This window comes from Macaca fascicularis, chromosome 16 (assembly GCF_037993035.2).
Source record: "Macaca fascicularis isolate 582-1 chromosome 16, T2T-MFA8v1.1".
In the NCBI taxonomy this organism is placed as follows: Eukaryota; Metazoa; Chordata; class Mammalia; order Primates; family Cercopithecidae; genus Macaca; species Macaca fascicularis.
This window is the reverse complement of record NC_088390.1, coordinates 1,857,098-1,878,295: the sequence shown is the minus strand read 5'-3', so window position 1 is coordinate 1,878,295 and position 21,198 is coordinate 1,857,098. Positions and strand designations below refer to the sequence as shown.

Sequence of the window (21,198 nt, the reverse complement as noted above, 5' to 3'; positions counted from 1 at the left end):
AGCAGGCTTCAGATTACAGCTACTCCTTTCTTAAAGCGACCTGCACTCAATTTGGATTCTGAGATTGCATCACTGTCTCGCGTTAACTTTAACCCACTGCTGCAGCTGTCCCTTATCCCCAAGGCACACACATTTACACACCTTCCTCTTCCTTTAGATTTTCCTTAAGGGGCCAGGCGCAGGGGCTCACACCTGTAATCCCAGCACTTTGGGAGACAGAGGGCAGGTGGATCACCTGAGGTCAGGAGTTCAAGACCAGCATGGCCAGCATGGAGAAACCCCGTCTCACCTAAACATACAAACAAACCTGGGCACAGTGGCTCACGCTTGTAATCCCAGCACTTCGGGAGACCGAGGCGGGTGGATCACCCGAGGTCAGGAGTTCCAGACCAGCCTAGCCAACATGGTGAAACCCCGTCTCTACTAAAAATACAAACAAAATTAGCCGGGCGTGATGGGACGCACCTGTAGTCCCAGCTACTCGGGAGGCTGAAGCAGGAGAATGGCGTGAACCCAGGAGGCGGAGCTTACAGTGAGCCGAGATCACACCACTGCACTCCAGCCTGGGCAACAGAGCGAGACTCCATCTCAAAATTAAAAGAAAAAAGAAAAAAAAATTCTCAGTATAGTGACAACCTTCTATTTCCTCCTCAATTCTTCCCGTATCACCATAACCGCCATCTTGAATTTGATTTTTATTATTTTCATGCATTTTTTACTTTTACCATGTAAGTTTTTGTCCCTAAGTGATATATAATATCAGTTTGCATGTTCTTAAACCTTACTTAGGTCAATGTATCACACTGCTTTTTTTTTTTTTTTTTTTTCAGATGGAGTCTCCCTCTGTCACCCAGGCTGGAGTGCAGTAGTGTGATCTCAGCTCACTGCAACCTCTGCCTCCCGGGCTCAAGAAGTTCTCCTGCCTCAGCCTCCCGAGTAGCTGGGATTACAGGCACGCACAAGCACGCCCAGCTAGATTCGTTGTTTATATCCTCACCAATGCTTGGCATGTTGTCAGACATTTAAATTTTGCCAATCTGATGAGCGTGAAATAGATGTCCTGTCCTTATGGTTTTAATTTGCATTTCCTTGATTACTAGTGAGGATAAAAGGTATTTTCATAGTTTCTTGGCCACTTAGGATTCTCCTTGTGTGAACTACCTGGGCCTGTTTTTCTGCTGTTTTTCTTTTTCTCGTTGATTGAGTCCTCTCTGGATTGCAGCTAGGAATCTTCTTTGTCGGTTTTCTGTGTTGCAAATATTTTCTCCCAGTGTGAGGCTTGTCTTTTCATTTTTATGGCGGGGTGTCCAATCTTTTGGCTCCCCTGAGACACCCTGGAAGAAGAATTGTCCTGGACCACACATAAAATACACTAACACTAATGATACCTGATAAGCTAAAAAAAACAAAAAGCAAAACAAAGCAAAATCTCAAAACAATCTCATAATGTTTTAAGAAAGTTCACGAATTTGTGTTGAGCTGCATGCAAAGCCATCCTGGGCCTCGTGCAGCCTGTGGGTCGTGGGTGACACAAGCTTGTTTTATGGTATCTTTTCATGGAAACACGTTTTTAAATTTTAATGCCAACATTTTCAATCTTTTCTAATTTGTGCTTCTTTTGGTATCTTTAAAAAAAATATCTTCTTCCCCGAGATCACACAGGGATTCATCTATACTTTCTTCTAAAATGTTTACAATTTTAGGCCGGGCGTGGTGACTCATGCCTGTAATCCTAACAACTGGGAGACCACGGCGGGCGGATCACCTGAGGTCAGGAGTTTGAGACCAGCCTAACCAACATGGTGAACCGTCTCTACTAAAAAAATAATAATAATAAAATAAAATATTACAGTTTTGCCTATTGTATATGTGTATTTGTATTAGCTTTTTTTTTTTTTTCTTTCTTTTTTGTTTTGAGACAGAGCCTTGCTCTGTGGCCCAGGCTGGAGTGCAGTGATGCAATCCCAGCTCACTGCAACCTCTGCCTCCCGGGTTCAAGTGATTCTCCTGCCTCAGCCTCCGGAGTAGCTGGGATTACAGGAGTCCGCCACCACGCCCGGCTAATTTTTTTTTTTTGGTACAGACAGGGTTTCACCATATAGGCCAGGCTGGCCTTGAAGTCCTGACCTTAGGTGATTGCCTGCCTCGGCCTCCCAAAGTTCTGGGATTACAGGGGTGAGCCACCACAAAAAAAAAAAAAGAATAATAAATAAAAATCTTAAAATCATCAATTATAAAGATTTCTCTTTTGTCCGACCCCTGTGAGAAGAATGTGTCCTCTCCTGCAGGGTCAGCGTGTCCGGCCCTCAAGGATCCTTCCTCAGCCTTCAAACATCCTCCATTCCGCGCTTTCTTTTTTTTTGTTTTTGAGATGGAGTCTCGCTCTGTCTCCCAGGCTAGAGTGCAAAGGCACCATCTTGGCTCACTGCTACCTCTGCCTCCCGGATTCAAGTGATTCTCCTGCCTCAGCCTCCTGAGTAGCTGGGATTACAGGCACGTGCCACTACTCCTGGCTAATTTTTGTATTTTCATTAGAGATGATGGTTCACCATGTTGGCCAGGCTGGTCTCGAACTCCTGACCTCAAGTGATCTGCCCGCCTCAGCCTCCCAAAGTGCTGGGATTACAGGCGTGAGCCACCACACCCAGAAACTTTTTTGTATTTTTACTAGAGACGGGGGTTTCACCATGTTGGCCAGGATGGTCTTGATCTCCTGACCTCATGATCTGCCTGCCTCGGCCTCCCAAAGTGCTGGGATTACAGGCGTGAGCCACCGCACCTGACCCCCCCACTTCTTTAAGAGACACTTCCTTGACACCACATCCCCTAAAGCCACTGCCCATTTCTCGGTGCTCCCTCAGAGCCGCTCTGATAGGAGCAGCTTCCTCTAATGTCTATGCTGCCTTGGCTCCCATTTCCTCCAACCCCAGGCTTGTGTCTGTGCCCACTTCTCCACTGAAATTCCTGTCACCAAGTTCATGGGTGACCTCGTGTCAACTGGCAGTGGACACCTCCGTCCTTGGCAGGGGGCAGTAGAGAGTTCCTCCTTCTTGAAACCCTCACTGTCCACACTCTCCCCTTTTTCTGCCACCTCACACACCTTACCTTTTCTGCCTCCTCTGCTGGCGATCCTGGGACCTCTTTTCTTCTACATCTCCCCTTAGGCAATTTCCATCACTTCCGTGACTGTTTTTTTGTTTTATTTATTTATTTATTTTGAGACGGAGTCTGACTCTGTCGCCCAGGCTGGAGTGCAGTGGCGCGATCTTGGCTCACTGCAACCTCCGCCTCCCGTGTTCACGCTATTCTCCTGTCTCAGCCTCCTGAGTGACTGGGACTACAGGCGCCCGCCACCTCACCCGGCTAATTTTTCGTATTTTTAGTAGAGACGGGGTTTCACCGTGTTAGCCAGGATGGTCTTGATCTCCTGACCTCGTGATCCGCCTGGCTTGGCTTCCCAAAGTGCTAGGATTACAGGCGTGAGTCACTGCTCTCGGCTTTTTTGTTTATTTTTGAGACGGAGTCTCACTCATGTCAACCAGGCTGGAGCACATGGCATGATCTCGGTTCACTACAACCTCTGCCTCCCTGGTTCAATCAATTCTCCTGCCTCAGCCTCCCCGAGTAGCTGGGACTACAGGCACGCACACCACACCTGGCTACATTTTTGTATTTTTAGTAGAGACGGGGTTTCACCATGTTGACCCGGATGGTCTCAAACTCCTGACCTTATAATCCGCCCTCCTCGGCCTCCCACGGTGCTGGGATTACAGGTGTGAGCCACTGCGCCCGGCCCAGTTCCATGACATTAAATGCATCTGTGTACCCCCAAAAAGACAATTCTATCCCTGATCAAATATTCAATTGCCTGCTTGACATGAAAGATGAATAAATGCCAAGCACAGTGGCTCATACCTATAATCCCTACATTTGGGAGGCCAAGGCAGGAAGATCGCTTGAGCCCAGGATGTCAAGGCTGCCGTGAACTGTGATCGCACCACTGCACTCCATCCAGCCTGGGCGACAGAGCCAGACCTTGCCTCTTTTTTTGTTGTTGTTGTTGTCGTTGTTGTTGTTGTTGAGACAGAGTCTCGCTTTGTCACCCAGGCTGGAATGCAGTGGCCGGATCTCAGCTCACTGCAAGCTCCGCCTCCCGGGTTTGCGCCATTCTCCTGCCTCAGCCTCCCGAGTAGCTGGGACTACAGGCGCCCGCCACCTCGCCCGGCTAGTTTTTTGTATTTTTTTTTTAGTAGAGACGGGGTTTCACCGTGTCAGCCAGGATGGTCTCGATCTCCTAACCTCGTGATCCGCCCGTCTCGGCCTCCCACAGTGCTGGGATTACAGACCTTGCCTCTTAAAAACAAAACAAAACAAAACAGAATAAAAAAACCGTATGTTACGGGAAGTCAGAAGAGTTCTGTTTCTGCGCCGAGCCACTGTTACTGGCAGTCAGCAGAAGGTTCTATTTCTTGAGCCGGTGATGGTTGCACAGCAGTATTTGGTTCATGGAAACAGTCATTAAGCTTACAAATAGTTAAGACTTGTGTACTTTGCAGATTATATTTCAACTAAAAATTGTAAAGGAAAACCCCCTTCAGCAGCTTCGTTTCTGCTTGGAAAAAAATCCAAACCCTTGCTGTGGTCTGCGAGGACCCTCGTGATCCGGCCCCGCCTGCGTCTCCAGCTCCATCTTCCCGGTTCTCTCTGACTTTGTCACGCGCTGGTCACACTGGCCATCTTTCTGCTTCTCTAGTGATCCAGGATTTTTCCTGCCCCAAAGGCCTTTGCCCAGGCGGCTGCCTCTTCCCCTGTTTCTGAACGGTCAGGTCTTCATACCATCTGTCTCTCAGCGAAATGGCCCCTGGAAAAGGCCTCCCCACAGTTACTCGGTATCGCAAAATCTCTCCAATTTCATTCCTAGTACATCTCCTGTTTTCTGCATCTGGTCCTTCTTGTTTTGAGGTGGAGTCTGGCTCTGTCACCCAGGCTGGAGTGCAGCATCTGCCTGTTCGTTGCTGCATCCCCAGGGCTTGGTGTGCTGCTGGGTTGACAGGAGGTGCTGAAGAGGCACCTGCTGGGTGGAGGTTACAGTGAAGGCAGCCAGACCAGAGACAGGGAGGGCCTAGCAGGCAATGTCAGGGATCCCAGGAAGTGAAGATGAGGCCCAGGCCGGGGCGCTGGGAGCTGCAGTGGAGAGGAGGGGAATGCTGAGAAAGACTTGACAAGCATTGCAGGGCGCAATGGCTCACACCACTTTGGGAGGCCGAGGCGGGCGGATCACCCATGGTCAGGAGTTCAAGACCAGCTTGGCCAACATGGTGAAACCTGGTCTCTACTAAAATACAAAAATTAGCCGGGTGCGGTAGTAGGCACTTGTTTTGTTTTGTTTTTTGTTTTTTGTTTTTTTTTTTTTTGACACGGAGTCTCGCTCTGTCACCCAGGCTGGAGTGCAGTGGCTGGATCTCAGCTCACTGCAAGCTCCGCCTCCCAGGTTTATGCCATTCTCCTGCCTCAGCCTCCCAAGTAGCTGGGACTACAGGCGCCCGCCACCTCGCCCGGCTACTTTTTTGTATTTTTTTTTTTTTTTTTTTTGAGACGGAGTCTTCGCTCTGTCGCCCAGGCTGGAGTGCAGTGGCCGGATCTCAGCTCACTGCAAGCTCCGCCTCCCGGGTTTACGCCATTCTCCTGCCTCAGCCTCCCGAGTAGCTGGGACTACAGGCGTCCGCCGCCTCGCCCGGCTAGTTTTTTGTATTTTTTAGTAGAGACGGGGTTTCACCGTGTTAGCCAGGATGGTCTCGATCTCCTGACCTCATGATCCGCCCGTCTCGGCCTCCCAAAGTGCTGGGATTACAGGCTTGAGCCACCGCGCCCGGCCGATAGTGGGCACTTGTAATCCTGGCTACTTGGGAGGCTGAGGCAGGAGAATTGTTTGGACCCAGGAGGCAGAGATTGCAGTGAGCCGAGATCACACTGCTGCACTCCAGCCTGGGCTACAGAGCGAGACTTTTTCAAAAAAAATAAAAAGGACAGACTTGACAAGACAAAAACCACAGTGTTTATCGTGTCCCTAGAGCCTAAAGGATCTGTCCTGAGCTCTTCTCTGACTCCTCCTCCTCCTCCCGCTCACTCTCTCCACTCCAGCCCCACCATCCCGCCTGTCTTGAGCTCCTCGGCAGGACCTCTGCCCATGCCGTTCCTTGGCCAGGCCACGCTTCGCCAGGACCTCCGTAGTGCCCTCCTTCATCCCCTTCAAGGCCCTGCTCCCGTCTCAGCTTCTCACGAGGCTTTTCCTCCCAGCCCTGCCCCTTCCCTACTTCACTTTCACCATTGCTCTTCCGGCAGCGTATCCTCGGACATACAACGTATTTCTCTTTGTTGATTAATCATCTGTCTCTCCACACTGCTTGTCTGCAAGAAGCCAGATTCCATGCCAGGCCTCTCTCTGACCTTCAGGCACTTGCTCTTAACCACTGCACATTAGGGCTCCAGGTGGCCGCTGCCACGTGGACACCCTGCACCCCCAGCAGGGAAGCGTGCCCACCCACGCTGCCCCAGCTCCTGGGCTCTGGCACAGAGGAAGGTGTCAGCCCTGTGCCAAGGTTTCCCCACCTGCTTCCCCCAAATCCTCAGGCACTGACTGTCTCCAGCTGGAGCCGGGTACTCCCGGCAGCCTGCCCCCGGCTGGCGGGCGCCAGCTCCTGGCAGAGGGGCTGGCGTGTAATTAGAAGCTCCGCAAACTCCCTAATTGCCAGTTCTTCTCCCAAACCAGGAGGCTGGCGCTATTCTGAGCCGCCCTTGTTGCCGGCTGCCTGAGGCATAGAGAGAAGAGGTCAGGAGCAGAGGCAGGCTGGCGTGGAGGTGTCCCGGGGGAGGGCTGGCGAGGTCAGAGGGGACCATGTGGAGAAGAATGCCTGTCGAGCGGCCAGAGGCCAAACGTGGCACTGTGCGGGCTGCCGCCCTGCTGGGCCTAGGGTTCCTCAGCACAGTCCGCCCTGCAGCCGCCTCCCCTCCTTCCCCACCATCCTCGCTTGTCCCCACCCATGCCCAGAACGGTGACATCAAACCAGCCAGGCCCATTCATTGTTTATTCAGGTGGCATAAAAATCACTACAAAAACCTTACAAAAGAGCCTTAAGGAGCCCATAGGACCCTTCCCTGCCTCGGCTCCTGAGCTCCCGGGCAGAGGAGGGAGACAGGAGAGAGGAAGGAAGGGAGATGCTGGCAGTGTTGGGATCTCGAGGAGCCGTGGGAAGCCTGGGATGACAAGGCCCTGGGGGTGGGATGGAGGCTGATGGGCTCTCAGCAGGTTAGGCCGCGGTCAGGCTGTGCCAGACGCGAGTTCCACGCGGGGCTGAGGACAACGCTGTCCTTCCGGGGCCACCACCAGGGCCCGTCTCTCCCCGCCCTAGCCTCGGTGTCCCGGGACAAGTCCAAAGGCGGCCCTCTCCCCCTCCCTTTCTCTCTGGTAAACAAAAGTAGGGATGTCCCGGCTGACGTGGGGAGCAGCTAACCTGTCTCCTGGCAGAACTAGAAGCACCTCCCTCCTGCCCAGGCCCCGGCACAGGACACCCTCTGAGCCCATTTGGAAGAAAGATGGGGGTCAGGCTCCCGGCTCCCCGATGCCTGCCCTCCGCCCAACCACCCACCCCCCACGCCCTAAACTCCCCAAGAGATGTTGGGAAAGAATGGCCTCTCTCAGACAGCCCCCCGGCCCCTGCCCGAGTGCCACAAAGCAGGTTGGAAAGAGTCACATGAGTGGAGAGGCTGGTCCAGGCAGGGACTCTGGATGCCACAGCTATGGCCCCTCACTTAGGGCTGCCAAGCTCAGGGTAATCCTCCTCCAAGGGGGGCGCAAGTTTCAAGTCAGGGCCGAAGAGCTTGTCTCCGCGGGGGCCGGCTTTCAGGCTGTGGAGGAAGTCCTTGTCTCCCGGGGAATCCTGCTGCTCCTTGAGCTCCCGTGGCGCGCTGGGGTTGGGGTTCCTCACGCTGCCCACAAAGAGGGGAAGGCCTGTGGTGTCCTCAAAGATGAAGAAGAGGAAGGGGCGGTTCACGCTGAAGGAGGACAGGGACATGCGGGACATGGCGATGCTGGTGGCCGCCGCCGCCTCCACGCCGACCTCGCTGAGCTCCAGGGTGGACTGATGCTGCACGCCGGACACCACCAGGCTCTGCTCAGAGATCCCGCGCAGGTCTGGGGCCTGGAACAGCTCCTGCAGGCCTGCCCAGGGCCAGAGATGGCTGGTCAGAGCTGCCCTTGGCCCCACAGGCTCCTGGAGCTGCTTGGGAGGGTATCTGAGATCCTGGCCAGGGCACACCTTGAACTCATAGATCCCTGCTTCATTCCTGTTTGATTCCCAAGTCTCAACTTAAACATCACCTCCTCCAGGAAGCCTTCCCTGATCCCCAGCTCTAAAGTCCAGCCTAGGCACATTTTCAGTGTTCTCCTGGGTGAGCTGGAGAGAAGCCCTCTCTGTCTTATCGCTTATGCTCTTGTAAGTATGTGATTGCTCGTCTGCCCACCCCACTGGACTCAGCTGTTTGCACAGGGTCGGCTCCCAGTGCCTGGTGCAGTACCTGGCATACAGCAGCTGCTTAGCAAATGGCTGAAGGATAGATGCTTTATTTATTTATTTTAGTTATTATAATTTTTTTTTTTTGAGATGGAGTCTCACGCTGTTGTCCAGGCTGGAGTGCAGTGGCACGACCTTGGCTCGCTGCAACCTCCTCCTCCCTGGTTCAAGCGATTCTCCTGCCTCAGCCTCCCAAGTAGCCGGGATTAGAGGCACGCGCCACCATGCCGGATAATTTTTGTATCTTTAGTGGAGACGGGTTTTCACCATGTTGGCCAGGCTGGTCTGGAACTCCTGACTTCAGGTGATCCACCCGCTTTGGCCTCCCAAAATTCTAGGATTACGGGTGTGAGCCACCGTGCCCGGCCTTTATTTTTATTTTTGAGACATGGTCTCAGTTCCGTTGCTGAGGCTGGAGTGCGGTGGCACAATTACGGCTCACTGCAGCGTCAGCCGCCTGGGTTCAAGAGGTCCTCCCACCTCAGTCTCCCCAGTATCATCACCACACCCAGCTAATTTTTGTATTGTTTGTAGAGACGGAGTTTCACCGTGTTGCACAGGCTGGTCTCGAACTCCCGCGCTCAAGCAATCCACTCACTTCAGCTTCCCAACGTGCCAGGATTATGGGCATAAGCCACCCCACCCAGCATTTCTTTAACAGTGTGACACCCCAGCTTTTCCTCCTTCCCGTTCCAGGGGAGCCGGCGAGGCTCACATGCCACCCCCGGCTCTCTACCCAGACTCTCCTTGCAGTGCTAGGTCTTGGGCAGCAAAGCAGATCCCCATTCTCCAGGCCACCCCAACTTGCACCAGGACAGAGGGTCCAGGGGCTCATATTCAACCCTCTCCCCCTCTCGAAGCCCTGGAAAAGAGCAGGACACAGGGCAGCCCTGACTCAGCTCCACTGCCAGCCGGAGGCTTCCTCCTCACCCGCCCTGCCCAGCCTGACCTCGGGGGCTGGCCCGCACCCTCCTCCTTACCCAGCCGGCTGAGGGTGGCCATCAGGTCCATTTGGTGTTTCAGATACAGCTTAGGCAGCCGGACCTTGGTGGGCCTCTCCCACACCGAAGGTGGGTACAGGGTGTCCCAACTCAGGTTGGCCAGTACCTGGGACACGTTCCATTCAAAGTGGGTGGGTACAAGGACCACAAAGCTCATGTTGTTCTTAAAGGGAAAATGAGCCACCTACGGAAAAGGGAAGGGAAGAGCATGAGGACCAGAAAGCCCCGAAGCTAAGTGGGGACGGGGCCAGCACATGCTCCTGAGGCAGACGCTGGAGCTGCGGGCCATCCTGCCAGGTGTGTGCCTGACCCCGCTGCTCCTCCACGTCCTCACTGAGGGGTGGAGTCACACTACCTCTCCCACTGCAGGCGGACACGTAACCGAATGAGATGCTTTCAAAGTTTCTAGCAGTGTGGCCGGGCGCGGTGGCTCACGCCTGTCATCCCAGCACTTTGGGAGGCCGAGGCAGGCGGATCACCTGAGGTCAGGAGTTCCAGACCAGCCTGGCCAACATAGCAAAACCCCATCTCTACTAAAAATACAACAACTAGCTGGGCATGGTGGCAGGCGCCTGTAATCCCAGCTACTCCAGAGGCTGAGGCAGGAGAATCACTTGAACCTGGGAGGCGGAGGTTGCAGTGAGCCGAGATCACGTCACTGCCCTCCAGCCTGTGGACAAGAGTGAAATCCGTCTCAAAAAAATACTTTCCAGCAGTGTCGCTGTCATGGACAGTGCTCAATACCTGCTGGTTTTCTCTCTCTTCACCTGCTACCAGCTGGCCCTGTGACCTGGCGTAAGGAATCGCCTGTTCTTGTCTCAGCTTCTCCAGATGTACCACAGACAGGGTCACTGGCTGTCACACCACACCTGGGTTCTGTGGGTGAGTCACCACAGAGTAATGTCCTCCCCACCCTCCCTCACCTCCCTCTTGTGACTTTGCCAGCTGTGTATATATATTGTGATTTGGCTTAAGAGTTCTTTTTTTTCTTTCCTTTTTTTTTTTTTTGAGACGGAGTCTTGCTCTCTCGCCCAGGCTGGTGTGTAATGGCGCGATCTCGGCTCACTGCAACCTCCACCTCCCAGGTTCATGCCATTCTCCCGCCTCAGCCTCCCAAGTAGCTGGGACTACAGGCACCCGCCACCATGCCCGGCTAATTTTTTTGGCATTTTTAGTAGAGACAGGATTTCACCGTGTTAGCCAGGATGGTCTCGATCTCCTGACCTCGTAATCCACCTGCATCGGCCTCTCAAAGTGCTGGGATTACAGGCATGAGCCAATGCACCCGGCGTCTTTTTTCTTTTTCTTTTTTTTTTTTTTGAGACAGAGTTTGACTCTTATTGCCCAGGCTGGAGTACAATGGCGTGACCTCAGCTCACTGTAACCTCTGCCACCCGGGTTCAAGTGATTCTCCTGCCTCAGCCTCCCGCATAGCTGGGACTACAGGCGCCCACCATCTCACCTGGCCGATTTTTGTATTTTTTGTAGAGATGGAGTTTCACCATGTTGGGCCAGGCTGGTCTCAAACTCCAGACCTCAGGTGATCCACCTGCCTCAGCCTCCCAAAATGCTGGGATTACAGGCGTGAGCCACCGCACCCGGCCATTAAGATTTCATTTGAGGCCGGGCGCGGTGGCTCAAGCCTGTAATCCCAGCACTTTGGGAGGCCGAGGCGGGCGGATCACGAGGTCAGGAGATCGAGACCATCTGGCTAACACGGTGAAACCCCGTCTCTACTAAAAAATACAAAAAACTAGCCGGGCGAGGTGGCCGGCGCCTGTAGTCCCAGCTACTCGGGAGGCTGAGGCAGGAGAATGGCGTAAACCCGGGAGGCGGAGCTTGCAGTGAGCTGAGATCCGGCCACTGCACTCCAGCCTGGGTGACAGAGCGAGACTCCGTCTCAAAAAAAAAAAAAAAAAAAAAAAAAAAAAAAAAAAGATTTCATTTGAAGGGATTCTGCAGCAAAAGCAGTGTGGACACCACAGGGCTCGAGGGCCTCCTGCAGTTGTGACTCCTTGGGTTCCAGGCAGAGTGCCTGTGTGGAGAACCCCTGCCCGTGGGAGGATAAGACCTGGGTTCTGGCTGTATGGGTCTGTAGAGGGCCTGAGGACAAGAAAGGCTGAGGAGGCCCAAGGAAAGGAGACAAAGGATGAAGGAGGAGTGTGCAGGACACAGCCTGGAGGAAAGGGGAAGCAGGAAAGGGAAACCTCTGGGGAGGTGGATCAGACTGGCCTTTCAGAGTGAGCTGCCGGGAAGCCAGGACACACTCCGGCCGGCCTTGCCCACAGCCCCCTCCCAGCAGGGCTGCCCAAGTGGCTTCCGGCTCCTTCCTGCACAAGTGGCTGTGCTCTGTGTCACACTTGCCTTGTGAAGCTAACAAACATGGCCATCTCAGCCACAGCTGTCTGGCCCAGGGATCAATGCCCAGGCCAAGGGGACCACATTCCAGCTAGAAGCAAGGGAGGCCACACCTGAGACAGCCTGGCGCGGAATTTTATCCAATCAGAGCTGGGCGCAGTGGCTCACGCCTGTAATCCCAGCACTTTCGGAGGCTGAGGCAGGCGGATCACTTGTGGTCAGGAGTTTGATCCTGAAACCAGCCTGGCCAACATGGTGAAACCAGTCTCTACAAAAAAAAAAATTACAAAAATTGGCTGGACGCCGTGGCTCACGCCTATAATCCTAGCACTTTGGGAGGCCCAGGTGGGTAGATCACGAGGTCAGGATATGAAGACTATCCTGGCCAATATGGTGAAACCCCATCTGTACTAAAAATGCAAAAATTAGCCGGGCATGGTGGCGGGCGCCTGTGGTCCCAGCTACTCGGGAGGCTGAGGCAGGAGAATCGCTTGAACCTGGGAGGCAGAGGCTGCAGTGAGCCGAGATCACACTACTGCACTCCAGCCCGGGTGACAGAGTGAAACTCTGTCTCAAAAAAAACAAAACAGGCCGGGCGCGGTGGCTCACGCCTGTAATCGCAGCACTTTGGGAGGCCAAGGCAGGCGGATCACAAGGTCAGGAGATTGAGACCACGGTGAAACCCCGTCTCTACTAAAAAAAAAAAAATACAAAAAAAATTAGCCGGGCGCGGTTGCGGGCACCTGTAGTCCCAGCTACTCGGGAGGCTGAGGCAGGAGAATGGCGGGAACCCGGGAGGAGGAGCTTGCAGTGAGCCGAGATCACACCACTGCACTCCAGCCTGGGCGACAGAGCAAGACTCTGTCTCAAAAAAAAAAAAATTAGCCAGGCATGGTGGCACATGCCTATAGTCCCAGCTACTCGAGAGGTTGAGGTAGGAGAATGGCTTGAACCCGGGAGGCAGAGGCTGCAATGAGCAGAGATCGAGCCACTGCACTCCAGCGTGGGTGACACAGCGAGACTCTGTCTCAAAAAAAAAAAAAGGGAAGTTTGTCCAATCGGAATGTTTCACGCAGGATGCTAAGAAATCCAATCCAATCAGATCCTCCCTTCTAAGGAGCACTGTATGAGGGCCCAGTGGACTCTCCCAGGCTGGGGGCTGCGGAGACCCTGAGTGGCTACATGGCCGTGGGGTGGTCCCTGTGCTGCCCCAAAGTCCATGGGCCCTTGTAATAAACCCTTATCACCAATGGTCACCTGAGTCTCAATCCAATGCCCCCTCCTCACAGAATTCACCCTTACCACTCTAAGATGCCTAAATAAGGCCAGGCATGGTGGGTCATGCCTGTAATCCCAGCATTTAGGGAGACTGAGGTGAGCAGATCAGAGTCTCAATGTGTTTCCCAGGCTGGAGTGCAGTGGCACAATCTCAGCCCACTGCAGCCTCCACCTCCTGGGTTCAAGTGATTCTCCCGCCTCAGCTTCCAGAGTAGCTGGGATTACAGGCGCCTGCCACCATGCCCAGCTAATTTTTGTATTTTTAGTAGAAACAGGGTTTCACATCTTGGCCAGGCTGGTCTTGAACTCCTGACCGTATTATCCACCCGCCTGGGCCTCCCAAAGTGCTGGGATTGCAGGCGTGAGCCACCAGGCCCGGCCAAAATCACCTTCTTTTTCAGCTTTCCCTCCACAGCACTTCCCACGGTCTGTAATTCCTGTGTTGATGTCCATTCACTGTTGCACTGTGTATCCTCCCTCCTAAGAGCAGAGACCTGGCCTCCCACATGCTCCAAAAAAACCCTAGTGCTTAGAACAGTATCTGGCACACAGCAAATGCCCACTATATTTTCACTGAATTACTGAACCTCAAAGAGCCTGAAGCCTCAGTTCTCCTGCCGGGTAGGAGGGGGGATCGTGGGACCTTTTGCAACTGCCTGCCTAGGGGACGTGGCGGCAAAGAAGGCGAGACACCCTCCACCCATCCCTGTGCCTGCTCCACAGCCTGTCCACTGCCTTCCCCACCTCCCAGCCTCAGGCCCAGCCTGCTGGACAACCAAGAGTGACCTGGATCTCGGGCTGCTCCAGCATGAACCAGCGCAGAGGATACGTGCGGGCTTGCATCATTTCCACGGGCACCGTGAACTGCTCGTCCAGGTGGAAGGAGTCTCTCTGGGTGAGGCTCGGGTCAAACTTGCTCCTCCAGAAACCTGAAACCAAGCAGAGGGCAGGGGTCAGGTCGACGGGGACCAGCTTGGGGCAGAGGGCAGGGGTCATGTCGATGGGGACTGGCTTGGGGCAGAGGGCAGGGGTCACGTCGATGGGGACCAGCTTGGTCTCTGCACCCCCAGCCCATTGCCCATCCCACCCAGAATCCATTCAAGGATGAGAGAGCGGAGGAGGCCAAGACCCCAGGGAATGCCCGTTGGCATCCAATTGATATAATGTCTCTTTCCCATAGCATTTTTGAAATCTGGGCTTGTGTTTTCCCCAATCCCTGCAATTCTCCTAGGAACCTCCTCCTGGATCTTTTCAGACCATTGGTTCCCAGGGTATTCTCTCTAGAACAACTCATCTGGCTCCTGGGTACCCGTCCCCACCAGACCCAGACAGCCCCCTGCCTCATGGCCCAGACTGAGGAACAAAGGAGACCCTCAGAACAAAGCCTGCATGGCCGGGCGCGGGGGCTCACGCCTGTAACCCCAGCACTTTGGGAGGCCGAAGTGGGCAGATCACCTGAGGTCAGGAGTTCAAGGCCAGCCTGGCCAACACAGTGAAACCCTGTCTCTACTAAAATCCAAAAATTAGCTGGGCGTGGTGTCGGGCACCTGTCATCCCAGTTACTCAGGAGGCTGAGCCAGGAGAATCGCTTGAACCCGGGAGGCGGAGGTTGCAGGGAGCCGAGATCACGCCACTGTGCTCCAGCCTGGGCGACGGAGCGAGACTTGTCTCAAAAAAACAAAAAGGCCTGCAGGTCCCAGCTCAGCCTACAGGGCGGGGGATCTGAGAGGAGGAGGAGCGCACCCTGGAAGTGGATGGCGTTGAGGAGAAGCAACACGGTGTCTTCCGGTAGCTCAGAGAGGAACTCCGGAATCTTCCCCTCCGTGGCCTCCTTCACCCATTGGTTGATGTTTGCCAGGTCATCTTCCTGCTTTCCCGTCAGGCTCACGGGCTTTGCCCCAAATAGCCGTTCAGACTGTTCCAGGAAATCTTCTTTGATGGGAAATCCTGCATGGAGGGAGTACAAGCTGTTCCCAGGGCTCAAGGCTCCACAGCCAGCCACGCTCCCACTGGCTACCAGAGGCCCAGCCCCTCTCTCTCACCCTCCTCCACCCCGGGCGGGACTGAGGGAGCTCCCTGCCGTCAGTGCCTACCTTTCTGCAGGTACATCCTGGCAGCCAGTCGGAAGGCCCCGGGGCCCATGTTCTGGCAGAGGCGGCTCAGCAGATGGGGTAGGCAGAGCCCTGAGCCTGCGTGCAGCACCTGTTGCAGCCTCTGCAGCGTGTGGTTCTGAGCACCTGGAGGGCACCGCACAGGCTAAGGCCCAGCCGCCGGGTCCTTACTCACCCCCACTGCCCACTCCAGTCCCTCCTGGATGCCCATGGCGAGCACATCCACGGGATCACACGCCGTCCTTCCACAGCCACGGATCTGCTCTGCGTGACTCTCCCCGCTGTGGCTGACAGGCTGGGTGACCTCACCTCACGCAAGTTGCCTTCCCTCTCTGGGCTTCCGTTTCCCAGAGAGAGACCCTCCAGCACAGTGGGAAAGAGTACAGCTATCAAACTTGTCAAACGTTTGCATAGGAATCGCCAGGACGGGCCAAGCACAGCGGCTCACGCCTGTAATCCCAGCGCTTTGGGAGGCAAAAGTGGGTGGATCACCGGAGGTCGAGAGTTCGAGACCAACCTGGCCAACATGGTGAAACCCCCGTCTCTATTAAAAATACGAAAATTAGCTGGGCACGGTGGCTGGTGCCTGTGATCCCAGCTATTCGGGAGGCTGAGGCAGGAGAATGGCTTGAACCCAGGAGGCGGAGGTTATACCTCCGAGATCGCACCACTGCACTCCAGCCTGGGCGACAGAGCAAGGCTCTGTCTCAAAAAAAAAAAAAAAAAAAAAAGCAGGAGCACTTGTAAATAAGCACATTCCCCAGCCCAGTCCCTGAGACCTGATTCACACAGACGGACAGGTGGGGGCCCAGGAATCTGAATTTGTTGTTGTTATTGTTGTTGTTGAGATGGAATCTCGCTCTGTTGCCCAGGCTGCAGTACAGTAGCACGATCTCGGCTCACTGCAAGCTCCGTCTCGCAGGTTCAAGCAATTCTCTGCCTCAGCCTCCCGAGTAGCTGGGATTACAGGCACCTGCCACCACGTCCGGCTAACTTTTTTCGTATTTTTAGTAGAGACGGGGTTTCACCATGTTGGCCAGGCTGGTCTTGAACTCCTGACCTCATGATCCGCCCGCCTCAGCCTCCCAAAGTGCTGGGATTACAGGCATGAGCCACCACACCCGGCCTAGGAATCTGCATTTTTACCAAATAGCCACGTGACCCTGGTGGAGGAACCACCACGGAGAACCACTGAGTACTGAGTTCCTACTGGCCTCCCAGCTCTCTTGGTCTGGACAAGTGGTGCCAGGGTACCTAGTGCCAGGTGAGACAGCGCCAGGGCCACACTCAGAGGTGACAGGATGAGGTTGGGGCAGGTGGACGTTTGAGCCACCAGGGAGAACAGGTCGGCAGTGAAGGCCATCATGGCCTGGGCCAGCCTGCGGGTCTGCTCGGGGGTGGGGTCTCTGCTGCAGATTCCTGGGAGACTCTTCAGGGCAGTCTGGCCGCCAGGCTCCTGCAGGGACAGATCAGGGGTCAGGGAGGTCAAGCGGTCAGCTCCAGGTTCTGTGTTGAAGGTCTTGTCACAGCCCCCGTGCCTGAGGACAGCAGGGCCTTGTCCCAGCCCCAGGGGAGAGGGAGCGTCAGGCAGAGGGCACTGGCGTTCTGGGGCCTGGCGCCCACCTTCGGTCCTTCCCGCCCTCTCCCTTCTGGCCTCGGCACTCCAGAGCCTCAGCCTCACCACGCGCCCCTGCTCCCGACCCCTGCCGATGGGCCCTCCTCCCTCGGGCCCCGCCCACTCTTCCCCAGCCCCACCTGGTTGTACCTGGTTGCCCAACTTGAGGAGAGTAAGTGGGGGCACCTTCTCCTGGTTTGGCCCACTAGTTAGCTGCAGAAAGGAAGCAGATGGAGAGCGACCCTTCCCACAGGTCCCCCACCCTGCCCAAGCCACCGGTGAGACCCCCCGGGCCTTCCACCCAGTCACAGGCTCCTCGCTCCCCAGTACCTGCCAGCCCAAGGGCTCCATGGCGCTCACAGGGGAGAACTGTGGAGAAAGGGGTGAGGATAGGAGGCCCCTCGGAGCCAAGCCCTCCCTCCACGCCAACGTCCCTCTTCTTCCCCCTCCAGCCCACCCCACCTCGACTTCAGCCCAGCCTCACCACGGAGAGGGGACCTTGCAGGCAGGACCAGCTGAGCACCAGGAGCCCCCAGAACAGCGCCATGTTCCTGTGGCAGGGACAGAAAGCTCTGTTCCCGTCTCACGTCCCCACGCCCGCCAGGGACTCCTACCCACGCCATCACAGATACCACCAAGTCCTGGGTCACGATTGCCAAGGGGAAGAAGCAGGCTCCAGGATCAGAGCAGACCCCAAACACAGGAACAACGGCTGCCGCTCCTGGGGCTGGGACATCCCCCCCGGCTTCTTCCCCCTGTTTAGTTTCGGTGTTTCATATTGCATGCACTGAGGGCGTTTTGGTGAATAGGAGGGAAATACCAAAACAAAATGTTCTCATTCTTCAAGGCCCTGAGCTGTGAGTCAGGTCTGCATCTGCACCCAGGCTGCCTCTTGCCAAAGAACCTTGGCACTTCCCGTAACTCTGCCGGGCTTGGCCTTACCTTGTAAAACGGTGGCACAAGTCCCTTATTCCTCTCACATGCATGGTGAGGACCAAAATAAGACCGTCTTTTGGGGGTATTTTTGTTTGTTTTTTGAGATGGAGTTTCGCTCTTGTTGCCCAGGCTGGAGTGTAATGTCACAATCTGGGCTCACCGCAACCTCCAGCTCCTGGGTTCAAGGGATTCTCCTGCTTCAGCCTCCCGAGTAGCTGGGATTACAGGCGTGTGCCACCACGCCCGGCTAATTTTGTATTTTTTAGTAAAAACGAGGTCCTCCGTGTTAGTCAGGCTGGTCTCAAACTCCCGACCTCAGGCGATCCGCCCACTTCAGCCTCCTCCCAAAGTGCTGGGATTACAGGCGTGACCATCTTTGTGGACAGGCACAGTGGCTCACGCCTGTAATCCCAGCACTTTGGGAGGCCGAGGGCAGGTGGATCAGCCTGGCCAACGTGATGAGACCTCATCTCTACTAAAAACACAAAAAGTAGCCAGGTGTGGCGGCGGGCGCCTGTAATCCCAGTTACTCAGAGGCTGAGGCAGAGAATCGCTTGAACCCGGGAGGCGGAGGTTGTCGTGAGCCGAGATCACACCACTGCACTCCAGCCTGGGCGACAGAGCAAGACTCTGCGTCAAAAAAATAAATAAGGCCGGGCGCGGTGGCTCACGCCTGTAATCCCAGCACTTTGGGAGGCCGAGGCGCGCGGATCACAAGGTCAGGAGATCAAGACCACGGTGCAACCCCGTCTCTACTAAAAAAATACAAAAAATTAGCCGGGCGCGGTTGCGGGCGTCTGTAGTCCCAGCTACTCGGGAGGCTGAGGCAGGAGAATGGCGTGAACCCGGGAGGCGGAGCTTGCAGTGAGCCGAGATCCGGCCACTGCACTCCAGCCTGGGCAACAGAGCGAGACTCCATCTCAAAAAAAATAATAATAATAAAATAAATAAATAAATAAGCCCGTCTTTGTAAACCCTGAGTACGATGCTTGGCACTCCCCCGGCTCAGCTCGGCTCAAGGCCACCTCTTCCTGGAAGCCTGCCCTGAAGCCTCCAGCACACGGCTCCCAGCCCAGAGCTCCTACCCAGCCTGCTGCGTCCATTTACCCCGTCTTTCTCAGGCTGGTCAGGTCTTGCCCACAAGGCTGGACATACCTGTGAGGCCCTGAGGTCTCAGGAGGGGTGGCGAGGTGGCCAGAGAGCTGCCTTTTGACCCAGCAGGGGAGCCCAGTGAATGACTCTGGCTAGAGACACCCCTGCATTTAGGAGAATCACAGGCCTCGACCTGCACTCTGCCTCAGGCTGGCACTGGGAAGGGCAGGTGTCGGTCTCAGGAGGATAAGTCAGAGGAGGTCTCACAGTCTACCCCCAGCCCACCCCCATCTCAGGGCCAACCCTTCTGGAGGATCCTTCGGTCACCCCCGGCCCCACCCCCATCCCACACAAGAGCCCTTGGCCGGGGCCCCGACTCCGACCTGGGCATTAGAATCTTCCTGCCAAAAACAGGCTCCAGTTTTTCCAAGTCCCAGAGGAGGCTGGGGAGTGACAGGCCTCCTGAATAGATCCAGCCCAGACCCCTCAGCCAGGGAGGCAGCTCCCTCCTCTCCCGCCCAAGGAGCAGGCCGAGCCGTCCCTCCCCTCATACCTCTGCGGGCTCCTTGCTGCCACACACGATGTTCCTCTGGTCCCACTTGGGTGCTCCCCACACTCCGCCCGGGCTCCAGCCAGCCCAGCCCACCCCTCCCCTCCCACCAGGACCTTTACTCTCAGCCAACCCCTGTTCAGGTTGCCTTCTCTTCTGGTAAATATTGACATGCACATCCGGTTAAACATTGACCTTGAAGCCAGAAGCCCCTTTCCCACCAGGGCGTCTAACCCTGAGGCGGCCACACAGAGCCCCCTATATTTGGGTCCCCCCTGAGCCTGGAAAGAGGAAGTTCACGAGGAGAGAGGTGAAGAGACTGGATCTGGCTAGCCAAGAGAGCGGATCCAGAAGGCACAGGAATCTAGCACTGTGTTAAGCCTTCCAGAGACCCCACGAGGTGTGGATTATCCCTGGTTCAGCCAGGCTCAGAGAGGCCCTGTGACCTGCCCAAGGACACAGAGCTGGGCTGAGTCACATCCAGATTCTCACTTCCATTGTCCTTTCTTCTCCCCGGGGAGGAAAGGGGAAGCCACAAGAGCCTGTGCAGAGAGCCCAGGATAGGAAGCTCACCCCCAACCTCACAAGCGCAGGATCCGGGGTGGCTGCCCGGAAGGCAGGGGTAAGGGAGGAGAGATGAGAGGGACTCGGCCTGTCCCACCGTCCTGCCACTCCAGAGCAATGTCTCTTTCCCCTACCCAAGCGCGAGGGCTCTGGAAACTGGCCCAGGGCTGTGTGAACTAGAACTGGCAGCCGGTGCAAAGATCAGGTTCCTTCCCACCTTCACACCTGCTCTTCACTGCCCTGCATCGGGCCACTTCCCACCCTCACACCTGTTCACTGCCCTGCATCAGGCCGCTTCCCACCCTCACACCTGTTCACTGCCCTGCATCGGGCCACTTCCCACCCTCACACCTGTTCACTGCCCTGCATCAGGCCGCTTCCCACCTTCACACCTGCTCTTCACTGCCCTGCATCGGGCCGCTTCCCACCCTCACACCTGTTCACTGCCCTGCATCAGGCCGCTTCCCACCTTCACACCTGCTCTTCACTGCCCTGCATCAGGCCGCTTCCCACCTTCACACCTGTTCACTGCCCTGCATCAGGCCGCTTCCCACCCTCACACCTGTTCACTGCCCTGCATCAGGCCGCTTCCCACCTTCACACCTGCTCTTCACTGCCCTGCATCAGGCCGCTTCCCACCCTCACACCTGTTCACTGCCCTGCATCGGGCCACTTCCCACCCTCACACCTGTTCACTGCCCTGCATCAGGCCGCTTCCCACCTTCACACCTGCTCTTCACTGCCCTGCATCGGGCCGCTTCCCACCCTCACACCTGTTCACTGCCCTGCATCAGGCCACTTCCCACCTTCACACCTGCTCTTCACTACCCTGCATCAGGCCGCTTCCCACCTTCACACCTGTTCACTGCCCTGCATCAGGCCGCTTCCCACCCTCACACCTGTTCACTGCCCTGCATCAGGCCGCTTCCCACCTTCACACCTGCTCTTCACTGCCCTGCATCAGGCCGCTTCCCACCCTCACACCTGCTCTTCACTGCCCTGCATCAGGCCGCTTCCCACCCTCACACCTGTTCACTGCCCTGCATCAGGCCGCTTCCCACCCTCACACCTGTTCACTGCCCTGCATCGGGCCGCTTCCCACCCTCACACCTGTTCACTGCCC

At 55.7% G+C, this 21,198-nt stretch overlaps 1 protein-coding gene across 11 annotated transcripts; it reads right to left on the bottom strand.

Moving 5' to 3' along the window:
* Window positions 1-7,071: 7,071 nt before the first annotated feature.
* On the bottom strand, window positions 7,072-20,233 carry SERPINF2 (serpin family F member 2). Of its 11 annotated transcripts, none has more exons than XM_045375678.2 (12): window positions 19,515-19,562; window positions 19,345-19,423; window positions 19,025-19,125; window positions 17,418-17,484; window positions 17,264-17,302; window positions 17,084-17,146; window positions 16,573-16,774; window positions 15,301-15,444; window positions 14,951-15,154; window positions 13,994-14,136; window positions 9,551-9,755; window positions 7,072-8,218 (listed from the first exon to the last, which is right to left on the bottom strand). In XM_045375678.2, exons 4-12 carry the CDS (start codon window positions 17,478-17,480, stop codon window positions 7,806-7,808), a joined length of 1,476 nt encoding a protein of 491 aa, XP_045231613.2. In that variant the 5' UTR covers window positions 17,481-17,484; window positions 19,025-19,125; window positions 19,345-19,423; window positions 19,515-19,562; the 3' UTR covers window positions 7,072-7,805. The 11 variants fall into 11 exon arrangements, with proteins under 11 accessions (XP_045231613.2, XP_073874301.1, XP_045231616.2 ...); XM_074018200.1 differs by having other exon boundaries at window positions 17,074-17,146; window positions 19,345-19,404; XM_045375681.2 differs by having other exon boundaries at window positions 19,345-19,404.
* Window positions 20,234-21,198: the final 965 nt, after the last annotated feature.